The sequence below is a fragment of the Pogona vitticeps genome, chromosome 5, assembly GCF_051106095.1.
Source record: "Pogona vitticeps strain Pit_001003342236 chromosome 5, PviZW2.1, whole genome shotgun sequence".
Classification (NCBI taxonomy): domain Eukaryota; kingdom Metazoa; phylum Chordata; class Lepidosauria; order Squamata; family Agamidae; genus Pogona; species Pogona vitticeps.
Genome location: NC_135787.1, coordinates 115,342,976 through 115,362,339, shown reverse-complemented (window position 1 = coordinate 115,362,339; position 19,364 = coordinate 115,342,976). Strand labels below are relative to the sequence as shown.

General features: G+C 40.7%; 1 protein-coding gene across 2 annotated transcripts in view; it reads left to right on the top strand.

The window, feature by feature from the left end:
* Positions 1 to 19,364, top strand: part of CCDC146 (coiled-coil domain containing 146) — a 112,626-nt gene that overhangs the window by 74,454 nt on the left and 18,808 nt on the right. For both annotated transcript variants that reach the window (XM_073000703.2, XM_078394329.1), the window contains 3 exons: positions 555 to 741; positions 2,822 to 2,917; positions 16,674 to 16,844. In XM_073000703.2, coding sequence (XP_072856804.2) covers positions 555 to 741; positions 2,822 to 2,917; positions 16,674 to 16,844 — 454 coding nt within the window. The remainder of the gene's footprint in view (positions 1 to 554; positions 742 to 2,821; positions 2,918 to 16,673; positions 16,845 to 19,364) is intronic.

Below are 19,364 nucleotides of genomic sequence, written 5' to 3'. Positions count from 1 at the left end.
ATTGGGAAAAGAATGGGAATCAGAGGAGGAGATGGAGGAGAAGATAGAGATAAAAGGAGAAGAAGAAAATGTAAGGAAAGAGAGAAGGAGAAGAGACTAGTGAGGAGGCAGCTGAAGAGAAGGGTGAAGACAGAGAGATCAGAGGGGAGAAGATAGACCTTCCCCTGGAGGAAGAGGGACTTCAGATACCACCAAAGGAGGAGGAGGAGATATTAGGGGAAGAGGAAAGTACTCCTCCACCTGAGTTGCCAGAAGGGTGCGAATGGATCCCCAAGGAGGATCCTTGGACAGGGGAGATAGTGAGACTGAATGTTCCTAAATAAGAGGCAAAGAAACAAGAGTGACACCAGCCTCAACCCCATAGGGAGTTGGCACATATGGGGAAGCCATTGGGGCCTATGGAACTTGGGGAGGGGGGTGGTCTTTAAATTCCAAAAATTTCCACAGCTGGTAAAATCATCCCAATGGTTACAATGTTCAGATCAAATTCTTTCTTTTTTTCTTCCTTCCTTCTTACCTACCTACCTACCAACCAAATCACTTCTTGTATTTAGAGGTATTTTAGAAATGGGTTTCCGCAACTGTGCCATAACAAAGCAAAAACTTCAAGATACTTTGAGTCGGATGCAAAGAGAGAAAGAACGAGACCTTAGAAACTTTAAAAAGATGGAGATGCAGTTGAAAATAACCCAAGATAGTTTGGATCAAGTTAAAGCGCATCATGAAAGAATGCAATTAGAGGTTTGTATGAATAAGGGTGTGGGCTTCTGTTGTTGTTAACAGGTTTTTGTATTTTCCTTGTGAACATCTTTCCAGTCCCTCCCTCTCTCCTTGTCTCCCCTCCAGATTTCCACAGAACCTTTTGAGGTATTCCAACTGTTCAAAGCAGACATTCCAGATATGAATAGGGGAGTTGCACAGAAGTTAAATATATAAATAAAACCAAAGCCCAAGAGGGGGAGACAGAAGAGTAAAACTGAAAAGGCAGGAAGAAAAAAGAGCAGGGAAGGAAAAGCTCAGCAAAAATTAGTTCTGTTTCAAAGGATGCATGTGAAGCACAGCAATCAGAAGTAGAAAGAAAATCAAAAGAAGCAAAAAGATTTTAGTTCACAAGCTATGGCAATTAGCTGAATAAAGATAATTTCATGTAAATGCCACTTTTCAGATAGAGATTTCTTTCCCATACCCTACTAAAATCTGGTTTCAGGTGGTCTTAAAGTATAGGATTTTGAAAGGAAGAAGAATATTAAGGTTGATGGGCTGAGGGGCTGTGTGGCCCCTTTTCTCTGTGTGGTGGGACATGTTTCCTCATGCTGTCTCATGACCTGAAATTATGTGGAAAATACTGGGTGAATAAGCATTCAGTGAATCCGGAAACTGAAACTGACAGGATACTTCCTCCATCTAAATTACTAACTTAAGCAATTTGTGTTTGCATAGCGGCAAGTGATTAATTTCCTTTGTGAAATTGCTTACTGCGTACAACCCTTTCCATTCCCTTTCAGTCGAATGTTAAGCAACAGTGGCAAAGATTGTTTTGTGAGGAAATTTTATATGATCTTGCTGTATTTGAGCCAAAAAAAGCCCACCACAGTGTTATTAGTAAAAGTGGAAGAATAGCTAGATATGGAGAATTTCTAAACATCATTAGATATATACAATTCATCATGTGGGGAAATCTGGTCCCTCAGAGAGCCTGGCCTCAAGCTGTATAATAGCATATTCAAAGGGCAAGACAACGTCCTCGGATTACAGTTTCATGTTGTAGTTGTAAGTTGCAAACTAAATTTGCAGCTGTTTCCCCAGACTTTGTCCTTTAAGACAGTGGTCCCCAACCTTGGGCCTCCAGATGTTCTTGGACTTCAACTCCCAGAAATCCTGGCCAGCAGAGGTGGTGGTGAAGGCTTCTGGGAGTTGTAGTCCAAGAACATCTGGAGGCCCAAGGTTGGGGACCACTGCTTTAAGAAGCTTGATGCTAAATGGAAGGTGGACAAATTGTGGAGATCCAAGAGCTGCAAATGCCTGCCACTGGACCTTGGAGGGTTGTACCTGCTCTTGCACCCCCATTTCCCAAATGTTTTGCACACACCCCTCATATCTTCAATAGCCCCATTAAAAAACAACATCCTGGGATGTGCGGGCCTTTGAGACCATCAAAATGTGGCAAAATAGACTCACACTCCCCTTATAGGGCACAAGAGGGTTTTTTGGAAAAGATTTCTTGTCAAATATTCTTTTAAGTTTCAGTTGGGGGTTGAAGGGGGAGGAGGATTGTAGAGATTAAATTTGGGTAACTGGGTGGTGACATGGGGCACATGGATCTGCCTTTACCTCTGTTCTAAGCTAATGGTCCCAGACTTTTAAACTTATGCCCTCCCTCTTGGTTTTCACTAAACCGTCATGCTCCTGCCTGTTTTATGATTGATTGTTTTCTTAATTTTTAAAAACTATTGTATTTGTGATATGCTAACCCATTATACATTAGCTACTATTTTTTAGCCCATGCATTGGATGCGTGGAAAGATTGAAATACATACATAAGAATATGCAAGATATCCATATTTTAAATGTTTCATCTGAGCTTGACATTGAGTGCCTCCCCCTCCCCGCCCCATAGTTTCACACCTTCTTTGGAACCGCTTCATGCCCCACGCCAGCTTTCAGTTAGCACTGTAAGCAATGGGAATTCATGCTTAATTTGGAAAATTTGAACTACTTAGTTTCCATTTCCATTTATAGAAGATACTTTACTGTACTTACTATATTAAAATGCTGTAGTTTCTTTTGTGTATGTTAGCTATGCCCGATTCTCTTTTTAAAGGTAGATGCTGTTCCTAAAGATGATGGAACACTGTTAGAAAGGCGAAGGGAGCTTCAAAGAGAAGTTGAAATCAGTAAGAGAAATCTGACCCAGGAAGTAAGTAATTATAGTTCTTCATTTGACCATTTTCTAGCCTAGCCTTCATTATGCAGTGTAAAAGTCATTATGATGTACACCCCGTTCCTTTGTTTATTTTGCCTTAAACACAAGTCCACCCTCTGGATGTGTGTCCTTACTTCATGCTGCCACCAGGTATTATTCCCTTAATACCAAACAGATCTTAGCCATGTGCTGCCAATTCAACAGATTTATTGATTTTATAAATGTCATGCAAATCATAGGAGTAAATCATAGATGTTTAGACTTATTCATTAAATATCATTTGCTTTCACGTTGGGTTTGTTTGTTTTTATTCACTGTTATAATATTTCTTTGACTATATATATTCTTTATACTTTCAAACTGTTTCCTATTCTCTCTAACAATCTCTCTTAACTTTCTCAATACAATCTCCTACCCTCTCTTCAATTCCCTATCTGGAAAACCACTTTTCTCCAGCTCCCTTCCCTAACTGTCTAACTCTTCAACTGTCCCCTTAGTTCCGCCCCTCCTGTCCTCTCATAGGCTCCTGTCCTTGAGTTTCCCATGATGGACAGGCATGACGTGGGGGTTCTGCCACAGTCATGTTTATCAGACATCCAATTTACCATATTTTCCGGCGTACAAGATGACTTTTTGGCCCTGAAAAACATGCCTCCAAGTGGGGGGGGGTCATCTTGTACGCCGGGTGCATGTCCAGCAAACCCTCCCTCTCTTCCAGTGAAGTCACTTACCTGGTAGTAAGACCAAGTAGAGCCCCGCTTCTAGCTTGGGAACAGCCTGACTCTAGCACCGAACAGCTGACTGTCGGGAACAGCAGAGAGGCGGCAGCCATTTTGAGATGCGACCACATGGCTGCTGCCTCTCAGAATGGCTGCCGCCTCTCCAAAATGGCTGCCGCCTCTCTGCTGTTCCTTCTTCCAGCAAACCCTGGCTCTCTCCAAAAAGGAACCAAAAGGGGCAAAAGGAACTCTCCCCATGATGCAGCCAAAGCAGAATCACGCATGCGGAAGAGGGGGTAGTCTTATACAGCAAGTATATAACAAACTCTACATTCTGAGTGGGAATGTTGGGGGGGTTGTCTTATACGCCCAGTCGCCTTATACACCGGCAAATACGGTAATACTTCTCTTCATATCTGTCTTTCAAAATAATAACAATGGAATACATTCACCAGAATCCTATTGGCATTTTCATAAGATTTGAGTAACTTGCTACAGCTAATTGTGGCTAATGAATAAGGTGCTGGCATGTGTTGAAGGCTTGGTCATGTGCTCTATTGCACAACCAAGATGTGCTCCAGTGCCTCATCAATTAGCCACAGCAAGCTGCACAGATTTTATACAACACCAGTAAATTCAGGCCATTTTTAAAATGAAATCCTGCAAAGGCTGGTATCACATTTTTACAAAAATAATATATCCTGGTACAGTGTTTCTGGGGTGCATGTCTAAAATAAATTGTTGATTTAGAGGAATTGTTTCTTGATTCTCTTCAGCAGAATCTTCATGTTGGCCCCCGTCCAGTCAAACAACTCGTCGTAGGCTTTGAACTGACATTTTTGCATTTGAGCAGAATTCACTTATTTATTGGATTTTCCTGTCTATCTTATCCTCGGTCCTTAGCCTTTGTGTACAGGGAAAGGTACATAAAATTCTCATTAAAATAAAATTCAAAGGTGTAGGAGTAATGTTCCATAAATTAACATGCAGCATGTTAATGTATGTCTTTTCACACTTCTCTTCACCGATCTATTTGAAGAGTGACAACCTCCCATGGCAGGAGACCCTAACAAGAAAAGGAGTGTAAGAAGGGTGGGAGTTTCTAAAAAAGAAAGAAAGAAAGAAAGAAATTCTAAAAGCACAACTACAAATAATTCCAACAAGAAAAAAAGGTGGGAGGCAGCAAAAAAAAAAAAAAAAGGCCAGCGTGGCTTCACAAAAAGCTCAGGGAGGACCTGAAAACAAAAAATGACATGTATAGGAAGTGGAAAGAAGGCCAGGTCACCAAGGAAGAGTACAGATAAGTAGCAAGGAAATGCAAGAATGGCATTAGGAGAGCAAAAGAGGGGAATGAGCTGAGATTACCTAGAGACACTAAAAACAACAAAAAAGCAATCTTCAGGTATGTGTGAAAAGGCAGAAGTGCTCAATTCCTATTTTAGTTCACTCTTTTCTCACAGATTATGAACCTCCAGACAAATATCAAGTGCAACTGGAGGGGACAGGATTGCAACTGGAGATTGATAAACATATAGTCAAGGAATACCTTGAACAAGTTCAAATCTCCAGGGCCGGATGAACTGCATCCAAGAGTACTGAAGGAATTGGCTGAAGAACTCTCAGAACCACTACCCATTATTTTCATGAAATAATGGAAAACGGGTGAGGTACCAAAGGATTGGAGGAGGGCTAATGTCCCTATCTTCAAAAAGGGCAAAAAAGAGGAACCTGGGAACTAAAGGCCAGTTAGCCTGATGCCAATCCCAGGCAAAATTCTGGAACAGATAATAAAGCGGTCATTGTGCAGGCACCTAGAAAACAATGCAGTAATAACTAGAAGCCAACATGGATTTGTGAAGAACAAATACTGCTAAACTAATCTGATCTCATTTTTGGATTGGGTAAACTTCCTGATAGACGGAATGTTGTAGACATAGTATATCTTGACTTTAGCAAAGCTTTTGACAAAGTGCCCTGTGACATCCTGATTAGCAAGCTAACTAGGCGTGGTCTGGATAGATCTGGTGGATGCACGGCTACAGAATCGTACTCAGAGTGTGATGATTAATGACTCCAACTGATTGCACAGTTACAAGATGGGGGATATGTGGTTCAGCAATACTGTGAGCATGAAGGATCTTGGAATTGTCGTAGATCACAAGCCAAATATGAGCCAACAGTGTGATGTGGCTACAAAAAAGGCAAATGCTATTTTCGACTGCATTCAGAGAAGTAAAGTTTCCAAATGCTGCGAGGTGCTAGTTCCCCTCTATTCAGCACTGTTTAGGCCTCACCTTGAGTATTGTGCCTAGTTCTGGCCACCACCCTTCAAGAAAGATGTGGGCAAATTTGAACAAGTTCAGAGGAAGGCAATAAGGATAATCAGGGAGCTGGAAACCAAGCCCTATGAGGAAGAAAGAACTGGCCATGTTTAGCCTTGAGAAAAGAAGACAGAGGGGTGATATGATAACATTTTTCAAATACTTGCAAAGCTGTCATACAGAAGAGGGGTAGGATCTGTTCTAAATCATCCCAGAGTGCAGGACACGCAACAATGGGCTCATGTTACAGGAAACCAGATTTTGATTTAATATCAGAAAAAACTTCCTAACTCTTAGAGCAATAAGACAGTGAAACCAATTACCTCGAGAGGTTGTGGGTGCTCCAACATTGAAGACATTCAAGAGACAACCACTTGGCAGACTACTGCTTGGGGTGTAGGGTACAGCATCAGATTGCCACAGGTATTCACCATTCCTTTTTTTCCATTGACTTCTAAAGGGATGCAAAACCTTCCTTGCTGGCTCTGTTGCCAGAATCCTGTTAGGTGGGTCTAACAGTGTAACTCTATCTGCATAAATCTCAGTATTAAATGGCCAAAAATTAAGATGTAGGTGTAGCATTTGCTGTCATATACCAGTCAAGAGATTTGGCACATGAGAACAAATTCCTAAGCTGACTTGTTAACTTGGGCAGTTTGCTACTGAACGTTATGCTGACAGCATTACAGTGGTGTACATCTTGGAATAGAATTCTAGCCAATATCTACTGGTTGGTAAATTGTATGCAGGGTCACTATCAGAGGAAAGGCATTGCTAAGAGCCTGCTGAGGGCCATATGCATGGAAGAGCTTTGTTGTCAATCCCCCAGAGTCTCCTTGCCCTCTTTCTTGCTGTCTCTGTCGGTTCGTCCACCCTGTTTGAGTGATGACAAAAATGAGGGGAAATAGTAGCATTCCCTCTTTCCCCTCTGTGCTGCTTCTGGACAGTTGTGACAGTTGATCATTTCCAACCAAAAAGAGGTTGAAAATGACAAAAGGGGAAGAGATGGGCCTTAACAAAACCTTGACACCAGTTGTATATACTGTATTACTTGTCAAAGCAGAGTCCTGCATAGTGCAGGTGTTAGATAATTGGATTAGGGCTGGGAAGAACCAGTTTCAAAGCCATGTACAGTGGTGCCTCACTTAACGATGTTAATTGGTTCCATTAAAAAAATCGTTATGTGAAAACGTTAAGTGGCTTTCAATGGAGAATAAAAAAATTCACCAAAATTAACGAAGACTCAGAACAACATCAAATTAAGTTTGCATAGGTTTCAGGAGGTGGGCTAACGATTGCAAGCATTTAAAACAGGTTTCAAACAGTTTAAGACACTTTTACAGGAGCGAAAACAGACATCGTTGAGTGAAAATCCCCCATAGAGAACATCGTTAAACGATGGGAGAAATTCCTCAAAGAAACCCATCGGTAAGCGAATTCTTCATTAAGTGAGGCAATCGTTAAGCGAGGCACCACTGTACAGCCATTAATCCCTGTGAGTGACTTTGTGCCACTCTGTGCCTCTCTGTTTCCCATCTCAGCTTGCCTCACAGAACTGTTGTGAGGATAAAACTGAGAAAAAACTCTCAAGCGTTTTAAAGGAAAAGCAGGATATCAATATAGGTTCAAAAAAGTAATGATTGTTTCAGGCCCACATGAGGGCCTTGCTCCCATTTGTCTGCCCTACACTGCATATCCTTCTTCTATACAAGCCCCTCTACTGTTGATCTCTTTTGCTCCTTTCTCCCACTCTTACCATGCTAGTCTTTACTTTTAATTTATCAATTCATTTCTCTTTTCTCTTCTATATTGTCCCTCAAGGGGAATTTTCCAACAGACATTGCCTTTGCTCAGTCATTCTATGCATCAGATTCCCTTCAAGTTCCTCTCAGCTGTTCTTTTGTGAATAATGCATTAGAGTTGAATTATGTTTGTATTCCAAAATTGTGGTACTGAGAGGTCTCTGTGTTTGAGAAGCAAGACTTGTACATTAATCCTTTGAAGACCAATCACAAAACAACACAAACTTTCTTTCTTTCTTTCACCAGGATCCTTCCAGATGTGTTAATGCTGTTCATGCCCTTGTCTTGCGCAGGCTCAGTTCCTAAGGTGGCATGCACAATTAGAGCTCCCTTGAGATGAGCTGTGATGCACAGCTGACAACCTGTCCCTTTTTAGCAACCCCTTGTCATCTCCCTACCTTCTTGCTGTGATATGAAACCTTGCAGGGACCCAGATGAAACTGACATAGCTAATAATTTTTTTTCTGCCATTTTAGCAACTTCTTGTAAGGTTTCTCTCCCTCTCCACCATCCTGCCCTCATTTGAAAACCTCCCTGCCACCAAACAAAATAGTCGGTTTCCCAAGACTAAGCGGTATAGAAGCCTGGAGTGAGTGGCTTCAGATCCATGAGGGAAAGTGGTCATACAGTAGTTTCACATCCATACCGGTATGACCCGTATGTGGTTTAGCCCTGCACCTGTGTTGTGTAGAGCAAGGGTCTGTAACCTCCCCTCTGCGGCCTGGTGCCGGTCCATGGCCTGGGCTGGACCAGGCCACAGAGACAGATCTCCCACCCCCGCACACACTCCTGCCCCCACAGCCCCTTCGCACATGTGCATGAGCATGTGCGAGCACCGCACCACCCCTTCACGAGTGCCCCTTGCGCCCCTCGCCCTTTGCTCATGCGTGCTTTGATCCCTGCTTTCCCCATTTTTCCTAAGCCCCACACTTTGATCCCTGCTTTCAGCACTTTGATCCCTGCTTTCAGCACTTTGATCCCCGCTTCCCCCCTGTAAGCAGCCCCTTATCTCCAAAGAGATTTATGGGGGTGCCGGAGACTGGGATGAGTACGAAATCCAGACAAACCTCTAACTGCTGAGCAGAGCCACTTAGGTCTCAGCCAGGTCCTGTCTAAACTTCTTCCTCAAAAGCCAATCCCCTTTATTAAGAAAGCAACACACACAGACAAATCCATGAGCTATACTCAGAATAATCTGGCTCTTAATCTTTGGTAGCGAACACATATGGCCAATTAGTCATTCAGCTAGTCTGTGCAAGAACAAATGCATGCAGATTTAATCATTACTGCTTTATTGAAAAGAATTGCTTTAGAAAAGGTTTCAGTTGATAGTAAAATAGTTCAGTAGGTACATTTTCATATCAAGATAAACGGAATACTCCACTCCCCACTCCAGCTGGAAAAATAAAGAAATAGAATTATGCTAACTAATAAAAAGTATAACACAGTCCATCTCACGTGTCTTGGGTCTTCATGGGCTGATGCTAGATGAAATCCAGTTGACTTGTATCAGTCCATGGTAGGAAAAATAGTCCATTATGGGAAAAAGCACGTGTCTGCCCTTTCTCAGTCCAACTCCATCTTTTTTCAACTCTTTACTCACTTCTTCTTCTTCCCAGAATGCTTCATAAGGAACACCCCCTCCTGGGTCTTGTTGTTCCGCCTAACTTTCTCATGGAGCTTCAGTTGTTATCATACTTTGTGGCAGAATTATTTTGACTACGAAAGTCTCTGCTCTCTGCTCACCTTAGCAACGAGATAACCAGAGAGCGAAGCTTCTCTGAAACAGCATGTAAAACTTTCCTACTACAGAACAGACTTTAAATCAAAATGGATGCTATTGGGACAATCTTAGGACTACATATCCCATTCTAATACACATAAAAACACAAATCATCACATGCCCCCCCTGATTATCGTTAAAATTCAGAGCAGTTAATCTGATCTAATATTAAGAAATCAAGCAAAAGTAACTAAAAAGTAATTCAAAGTAATTAACTGGTTATATCTCAAAATTCAACTACAGATTAACTATTTCAATACTGAAACATAGCACACTGCTGAATACATTGTTTCAACGTTCAGGTTCATAAGAATCTTCACAGTACATTCTAGAAAGACCATCTGCCACTACATTCAATTTTCCAGGGATGTGTTGAACTTCAAAATCAAAATCTTGCAATGCTAGACTCCATCTCAACAATTTTTGGTTGTGAGATTTCATCTTCTGTAACCAAACTAAAGCTCTGTGATCTGTTTGGAGTGTAAACTTACGCCCCCATAGGTAAGGTCGAAGTAAATTTAGAGACCAAAATATAGAAAGAGCCTCTTTTTCAGGTACTGCGTAATTTCTCTCTCTATCCAAGAGTTTTCTAGAGAAGTATGAGATAGGGTAAAGGTTCCCATCTTCTCCTTGCTGTAACAATACTGCTCCAAGTCCTAATTCAGAGGCATCTGTTTGTAAAATGAATGGTTTGTCAAAATCAGGGGATTTCAGTATAGGTGCATCCATAATCTTAGCTTTTAAAGCATCAAAGGCACCTTGACACTCTGGTGTCCACTTTACCTTGACAGGCTGTCTCTTCTTAGTGAGCTCTGTCAGAGGTGAAGCCAAATGACTGAAATCAGGAATAAATTTTCTGTAGTAGCCAACTAGGCCTAAAAACGAGCGTACCTGTTTCTTAGTTTTTGGAATAGGCCAATCATTAATAGATTGTACTTTAGCTTGCAGAGTCTGAATTTCTCCTTGCCCAATCAAATGACCTAAGTACATGACTTTTCCTTGCATCCATTGACATTTGCTGGCTTTGACTGTCAGTCCTGCTTGCTGAAGTCTGGACAAAACAGTTTCAATGTGAGACATGTGAGAATCAAAATCAGAACTGAAAATAGCAACATCATCAAGATAAGCACTTGCAAAAGGTAACCCTTGTAAAAGTTTGTCTATCATTCTTTGAAATGACGCACCAGCGTTCTTCAAACCAAATGGCAATCTTCGGAAACGGAAAGTTCCCACGTGTGTAATGAAAGCGGTCTTATCTCGTGAATCTTCAGCCAAATCGAGCTGCCAATAAGCATTCTTTAGATCGAGAATGCTGATAAACTTAGCCTTTGAAAGATGTTCAATTAAATCATCCATTCTAGGCAATGGGTATGGATCTGGAACAGTAACACTGTTTAACTTTCTGTAGTCAACACAAAATCTTACTTCCTCGAGAATTTCACCCAGAGCATTACGTTTTGGCACCAGAACCACCGGAGAAGCCCAAGGGGAGAATGACGGTTCAATCACCCCCAAAGATAACATCTTTTGTATCTCTTGTTCAATTTGGATAGCATGATTACCAATTGCTCTATATGGCCTAGACCGTATGGGCTGGGCATTGTTCTCAGTAGTTATCACATGACTGATCAATTTGGTGTAACCTGGTTTATCTGAAAACACATCTTGGTATTGTTCTAAAATTTGAAACAACCTTTCTTTCTGATCAACGGTACCTGTTAAAACAAGATTATCAGACCATGTACCTGCATCTTGCAATTCAGACAACATATCAATAGGTTCATTTGCAGCATGAAAATATTCAGCATGACATTGAAAAACCATTGCAGATCTATCTTTGTACAGTTTCAAACTATTGACATGGTAAAGAACAGGTTTCTTATTAGAATCTAACATTTTGACAAGATAATTGACATTTCCCAATTTTTGAACAATTTCACCTGGACCTTCCCAGACAACTTCTAGCTTAGAAGGTCTGAGTGGGTTCAGAACAAGTACCAAATCACCCACAGAAAATTCCCTGTGTCTGGATCTCTTATCGTGGAAGAACTTCTGACTTGCTTGAGCGTCCAACAAATTGTCTCTGGCCAACTCCTGGACAGCCAAGAGTTTCTCTTGAAGTTTTCTAACAAAATCAGCAACTGGCACAGTACTACTTTTAACCACACCTTCCCAATCGGATTTCAGGAAGTCCAATGGTCCTTGTAGATTTCTTCCAAACACCACCTCACTTGGAGAAAAGCCACCTAGTGAAGAATGAGCTGAGCTACGGTAAGCAAACAAAGCAAAAGGCAAAAGTTCATCCCAAATGTTTCCATATTCTTGGGTCAAAGTTTTAATCATCCTAAGCAAAGTTTGTTGACCTCTTTCCACCATACCATGCGATTGAGGATGATGGGCCGTACTAAAACTGATGGTTATTCCACTTATCTCGCATATCTTGCGCATAAGTTCACTTGTAAAGGCTCCTGCTTGATCACAAATTATTTTGGATGGTACTCCAATACGCGAGCACAAGTCCACGATGATTCTAGCTATGGTGGTAGCTGTCAGGTTGCTAATAGCATAGGCTTCGATCCACCTACTGGCTGAACAGATGAAAGAAATGATGTATTTCTTCTTAGATTTAGTAGGAACAAAAGGTCCTAGCACATCCATTTGCAAACACTGGAACACTTGGTCAGGAATCTCCATAATCTACATTTCGGCCTTTACCTTGTCAGTTTGATGGCCTGTGCGTTGGCAATAGTCACAAGAACTGACATAGTCCTTTACAGTTTTTGAAATACCAGGCCAGTAAAAATGTTGAGAAATCCTCTTTAGGGTTTTTTGTATTCCTTGGTGCCCACTACTCGGATGGTCATGAGCCATTTCTAATATTCTCAGTCTATATTCAGTAGGCACAACTAACTGTTGAACAGGTTGGGCATCTAAGTTGGATTTGGGGAAATATTCTCTGTACAAAAGTCCATTTTCTCCCCACAGGAAACTAACTTGCTGATGCGCAGGACGTTCAGCATAGTTGTCTGCTTGTGACCTCAAAGAAGCTAGAGATATATCATTAAGTTGCTTCAGTCTAAAGTCCTCTGATCCCTTAGGTATCACCTCCTCTATTGTAGTTTCAGTTGTAGCTGCATTATCTGGTTTGGTCACAAGAGGCTGCTGTTGGGTAAGGTCTCCATCTGAGCTATCCTCAGTGGATTCCTACTCCAGTTCAGGATCATGCATCTCCCTACTCTGAGAACGTGTGACTACCGACATTGAAGCTACATTTTGACTCTGCATGTGATCCAAAAAAGCAAGATCATTTCCAAGAAGAAAATCAGGTTTTCCCTCATGGGTTAAAATGTGTTTTGCACCTGACCAGGACTTGTAGGTAATTTTTACGTAAGCTAAAGCGACATACTTCTGCTCAGTCTCTATAGACCCATAAGTTTTTACTGGACACCTCAGGTTGTTCAAGATCAAGGTGGGGTCTAGAAAATGTCTGCTTATCGAAGAAATGTCGGCACCCGAGTCACGAAAAGCACTTAAAGCCATATCACCTCCAGGTGTGTGAAGAAAAACCACCTCAGAAAATGTGCGGGTTGCCCAGTCCCTTTGTGTAGCTGGTACTATGCAATCAGGATCCATAACAGAAAACCTCTCTCCTGATGCAGTCTCTTTTACAATTTCTGAGGAAATTGAAGCAATTTGTAAGTCCAAAACTCTAGGCACATATTGGTTTACTGCTGCCTGCATTCCACTGGCTTGCGAAGGGGTTACAGTTAACTCCTTCCTGACTCTGTGAAGGCACAATGCTTGACTGGTGAGGCACAGAAACTGCATTACTGGTAGCTGGCACTTGCTGAGTTCCCGCTGGCACAGAACTTACATACGCCATCTTGGGAGTGCCTGCTTTAGATCTGCGTGGAGCTGGCACAGGTGTTTTTCTAGCTGGCTCCTTAACTTGGCTAGCTGGCACATTCAACCTTGGGCAATCTCGTCGCAGATGAGAGCCACCACATTCAAAACATTTAAGAGGCGTTTTACTCTGGCTAGGAGCTAGGCTCCTGCGTTGCTCAAATGAACTTTGCCTGGGCTCTTGAGAAAAAGACTTCCTAAAATCAGGCTGACTCTGTCTCTTAGGCACTACTGGTGCAGTCTTTGCCCTAACAGCAGGTTCATGCGTTTTAAAGGAGAGAATTTCATCAGTTTTTAAAGCAAGGGTTTGCAAGTCTTTGTAGCCTCTCTCCAACAAAGTACTCCTTATTTCTGAAGGCACTAAATTAAGAAAATGCTCCATGTACAACGCAGTTCTTAAATCCTCAAAAGTACTGGCGCCCAAGGAGCTCAACCACTGATCACCTAGATGTTCTATTTCGTCAGCTAGTGCAGAATAACACTCATTAGGCTGCTTTTTCAGTTTTCTAAAGTTCTGCCTCAGTATTTCCGAAGTGAAACCAAATTTTCTCTTTACCACCTCTTTAAAAATAGGCCAGTCAGGGTCCTCATCAGATAATTTGGCTACTAAGTTGGCAAGTTGCCCAGAACACTGGGTACGCAATAGCTTGAGGTACCAGGCCTTCGGTATTCTAAGATCTCTACACGCTTGTTCATATATCGATAAAAATGATAAGATATCATCGCCATCATGGTAGTAAGGTAGATTGCTTCTATCAACACTGGCTATTGAGTTCTTAAACTCCTCTTTTTCCTTCAGCTCATTAACCAAACGCTCCACCTTTTTCTCTCTGTACTGCTTCAACAACTCATCAGCAATGTTCTGATTATGAATAGACTGAGTGTGACAAGCAACAAAATCAGCAAACATAAGGGTTAACTTATCCACTGGTGATAGACTCTTGTTAGGATCAGGACCCTCAGCACCGGGCTGCTGCTGCTGCCGCTGCTCCTGCTGTCCCATCAGAAATGTCTCTGACTGGCACTCCCCTCCCTACTGGAGTGCTGGCACTCGCCATTTCCTCTGCCTGATCCATCTGTTGCAATTTAGACCAAGTCTGATCTGGATCAGATCCAAGTAGATCCTGGACGTCCTGTGCTGGGAGTCTAGCCATTATATTGCCCTTTTGTAATTCCCTTCTCAGTTGTGAAGAACCATAAGTAATCCTTTGCTTAGCTCCACTTTGAGTCAAGACGTCGTGCTCAACAGCCTCCAAAAGCTCTTGATGCAAGGGCTTCGTATCTTTACTAACTAAAGGCAGCCTAGCAGATGCACCACCAATCTTAACTTTTCTCTGAGTCACAAACTGCTCTCCAGGCAACTCCAAAAATTCTTCTCCTTCTAAGTGTTGCTCCATGCAAGCTGCAACTAACGCAGACGCCAAGGTGACCCAAAAGGAAAATCCTCTCCCTGCCCCTGTAGCCGAAACTGTAGGGCGAGGGCAAAGCCATAAAACACTCTGGCAGAAAACAGCCCTACCCTGGAGCTTCAGAAGGGCGACCGTTTACTTGCATGAAAATGCCCACTCATTAAACAGCCCAATTACATAACCAAAGCATTAGTTCTTACAGACTTGGCTTAAAGCTAAGTCTTTCATTAAGACCCTTAGCTTAAAAGAAAAATGCCATATAGCTAATTTATAGCTCTTCAAAGTAAATAGCGTGGAAGAAACCCCTTTGCCAAGGCTTGGGATTTTCCAGCTGTGAAAAGCACATGCATCGAGATGCTTGCTGCTTTCAACTTAAGCCAAAGTAAACACAATAAATCAAAGCCCGTGTTTCGTGTCACCGCTGCACCATGTAAGCAGCCCCTTATCTCCAAAGAGATTTATGGGGGTGCCGGAGACTGGGATGAGTACGAAATCCAGACAAACCTCTAACTGCTGAGCAGAGCCACTTAGGTCTCAGCCAGGTCCTGTCTAAACTTCTTCCTCAAAAGCCAATCCCCTTTATTAAGAAAGCAACACACACAGACAAATCCATGAGCTATACTCAGAATAATCTGGCTCTTAATCTTTGGTAGCGAACACATATGGCCAATTAGTCATTCAGCTAGTCTGTGCAAGAACAAATGCATGCAGATTTAATCATTACTGCTTTATTGAAAAGAATTGCTTTAGAAAAGGTTTCAGTTGATAGTAAAATAGTTCAGTAGGTACATTTTCATATCAAGATAAACGGAATACTCCACTCCCCACTCCAGCTGGAAAAATAAAGAAATAGAATTATGCTAACTAATAAAAAGTATAACACAGTCCATCTCACGTGTCTTGGGTCTTCATGGGCTGATGCTAGATGAAATCCAGTTGACTTGTATCAGTCCATGGTAGGAAAAATAGTCCATTATGGGAAAAAGCACGTGTCTGCCCTTTCTCAGTCCAACTCCATCTTTTTTCAACTCTTTACTCACTTCTTCTTCTTCCCAGAATGCTTCATAAGGAACACCCCCTCCTGGGTCTTGTTGTTCCGCCTAACTTTCTCATGGAGCTTCAGTTGTTATCATACTTTGTGGCAGAATTATTTTGACTACGAAAGTCTCTGCTCTCTGCTCACCTTAGCAACGAGATAACCAGAGAGCGAAGCTTCTCTGAAACAGCATGTAAAACTTTCCTACTACAGAACAGACTTTAAATCAAAATGGATGCTATTGGGACAATCTTAGGACTACATATCCCATTCTAATACACATAAAAACACAAATCATCACACCCCCTCCACTTTCTTAGTAAGAAAGTGGAGCGGCAAAGCAGGGATCAAAGCACTGATCCCTGCTTTCAGTGCTTTGATCCCTGCTTTCCCCCTCCACTTTCTTAGCAAGAAAGTGGAGGGGAAAAGCAGGGATCAAAGCGATCATGCAGTGCTTTAATCCCTGCATCCCCCTCCACTTGCTAAGCCCGCTTAGCAAGTAGAGGGGGAAGCAGGGATCAAAGTGCCACACAATCGCTTTGATCCCTGCTTTCCCCTTCCACTTACTAAGTGGGCTTAGCAAGAAAGAGGAAAGCAGGGATCAAAACAATCCTGCAACACTTTGATCCCTGCTTTCCCCCTCCACTCGCTAAGCCCCGCTTAAATTTCTTAATTTTGGGTTAGAAAAAGGGGGGTGTTTCTTATACATGGGGGTGTCTTATACACAGAAAATACGGTAATTGTTTCCTGGTATCTTCCTATGTGTCTCCAATGTAGAAAACATCAACAGATGTTGAAGGACGGATGCTTGAGCAGTGCCTTGCTGAAGAAGACCAGCTTTTTAAGGCACAGGAACATTACAGAGATGAATTAGCCAACTTGATACGTATGATTCAGGTCAAAGCTGATGAGCGGGAACAAAAATCCAAAGATTGCTTAAAAGCTCAGGTAATAAGAGCCAAACAGAGACCTAATTTGGTACGTTAGCTAATGGTAGTCATCTGGACTTGCCAGGTGCTGTAAGCAGAGTAATGGTGGATAGAGTCTTATTCCTGACTCACATATTAACTGAACAAGTAGCACAAAGGCCACTGTGAAATCCTAACAACTGGCAAATCTGTATTTAATTGTGATATAATTATTATTCTTCCTCTGCTGCATCCACATTCTGCTGGAAATCACAAGAATTAGGACTGCCTTCAAAGTTAGGTAAGTTTAATTTTTTTTGGTGCCTATTTTCATATATACACTATATATACACTATACATACTAGATAGTCTAGAATTGGCATAAGCAATCTGTAACTGATTATCGGAACAATCTCTCCAGACTGTTTAAAATCAGTGCACTGTAAGTTTGGTTGTTGCAAGTCTATCTCACTTGTCCTACAGGGACTTTAATAGTCTGTATACATTTCTCCTTCTCTCCTTTTATGTTCATGATTCTGTGAGATAGTGTGAGACCTAGTGATTAGATCACATGACTTTTCGAGTTAATGAATATGGCCTTTCTGAAGATGCTAAACATTGTAAATAATTTAATTCTTGACAAGAATGAGTTTGCTAATTTGCAAAATAAGATTTGAAAACTGGCTGAGATGTTGTACTTCTATGAGAAATATTGCAGTCATGTGAAAAAGAAAGTACAGCCTCTTTGAATTCTATAGTTTTATGTATCTGGACATAATAAAAGTCATCTGGTCCTTAGCAGGTTTGAAACTTAAGTAAATTCCTCTGATGAACTTTAGTGTATAATCTGGAGAAGTCATATGTGAAAAACTATGTACACCTATGTAAGCTTATAGAACCACCTTTTAAAATATATTATTTATTATTTCCATGGTGAGGGGAAATGAATCGGTATAACAGGGAATATATCATGCCATTCCATATCACATATTATCTGTACTTATACATATCATTACATTAAAAACTTTTGTATCTGTTAATTGCCTATATACTTCCAACTAAAATTATTTGACTATTTTGTATTAAAGTTATTGCATTTGGCTTTCAGATTATGGAATGGATCCAGTTATATATAGGGTCCCAATTTTCAGTTGCTTCTTGGATTAAATTGTCTTTTAAAGCTTCTGTTAATATGTACATCTCTGCCACTTCCATAATCTTTTCCGTAAATTCTTCACGGTTTGTTATTTTAATTTTCTTCCATTTACATGCGTATAGTATTCTGGCTGTGGTTATTATATATATATTACCAAATGGCTCTCTTTCTATCCAAAGTCTCTGGCAACATATTTAAAAAAATAATTCTGGTTTAAATGGAATATTACGTATTAGAATTTTCTGCAAACATTCATGTATTAGTATCCAATAGTTTTTTTTTTTGCTTCTCTACATGTCTACCACATATGATATAAGATTCCCTCTTGCAGTTTACCTTTCCAACATACATTTGATGTACCTTCATGCATTTTTATAACTTACCTGGTGTCATGTACCATCTGTAAAACATTTTGTAAATGTTTTCTTTAAAACTTAATGATTTTGTAATTTTTATATTAATTTTCTGTATTTTTTCCAGTCATGAATTTCAATATTATGCCCTATATTTTGTGCCCATGATTATACAATCTTTTACCAATTCATCTTCCGTTTTAATTTCTAATAACACTTATACTTTTTAAAATCAATTTGTCATATGTTTCTAATAGTATTTTATCCAGGATTATTTGCTCTAAATGAAAACCCTCCTTTTTATCTTTTACATGTCTAGATTACAATTGTATTCTAGCCCATCAATCAATCGATAGATAGATAGATTGATTGATTGATAGATTGATTGATTGATTGATTGATTGATTGATTGATTGATTGATTGATGGGCTAAAATACAAGATATATTGTTCTTCTAACTCGTCTTTTGTTTTTAATTCACAGTTTCCGTTTAGTAATTCTTTGTATCTGAGCAATCTGTTTACGGACATAAGGTTGGGTCGTGTAAAAGCTTCTAAAGGAGATATCCATTCTGGCATCTTTCGGTATATCTGACATCACATCTTATCCCAGGACCATAATAGAGATCTTCTATTATGGTTGTTAAAATATTTATGGTCTTTAGCTTTTTTGTACTACAAAAATTGATGCCAATCAAGCATCAGGTCATGTCCTGCTATCTTGAGTACTCTATGATTTTTAATAGTCATCCATTCCTTTACCCAGACTAATGCACAAGCTTTATAGTATATACGCCAATCTGGAAGGCCAAATCCAGCTCTTTGTTTGGTATTTTGCATAGCTTTAATTTAAATTATTGGTTTTTTATATTGCCAAATAAATCTCATCACCATCTTATTAAGGTCTTGAAATAAGGTTTGTTTCAGTAACACTGGGATAGAGTATTCTAGGAAGAATATTCATCTTGATTGTCACTAGTCACCCCATCAAGGACAATTATAGATTCTGCCATTTTTTGAGATCCTTCTGAATATTGTCTAGTAGTTTCATG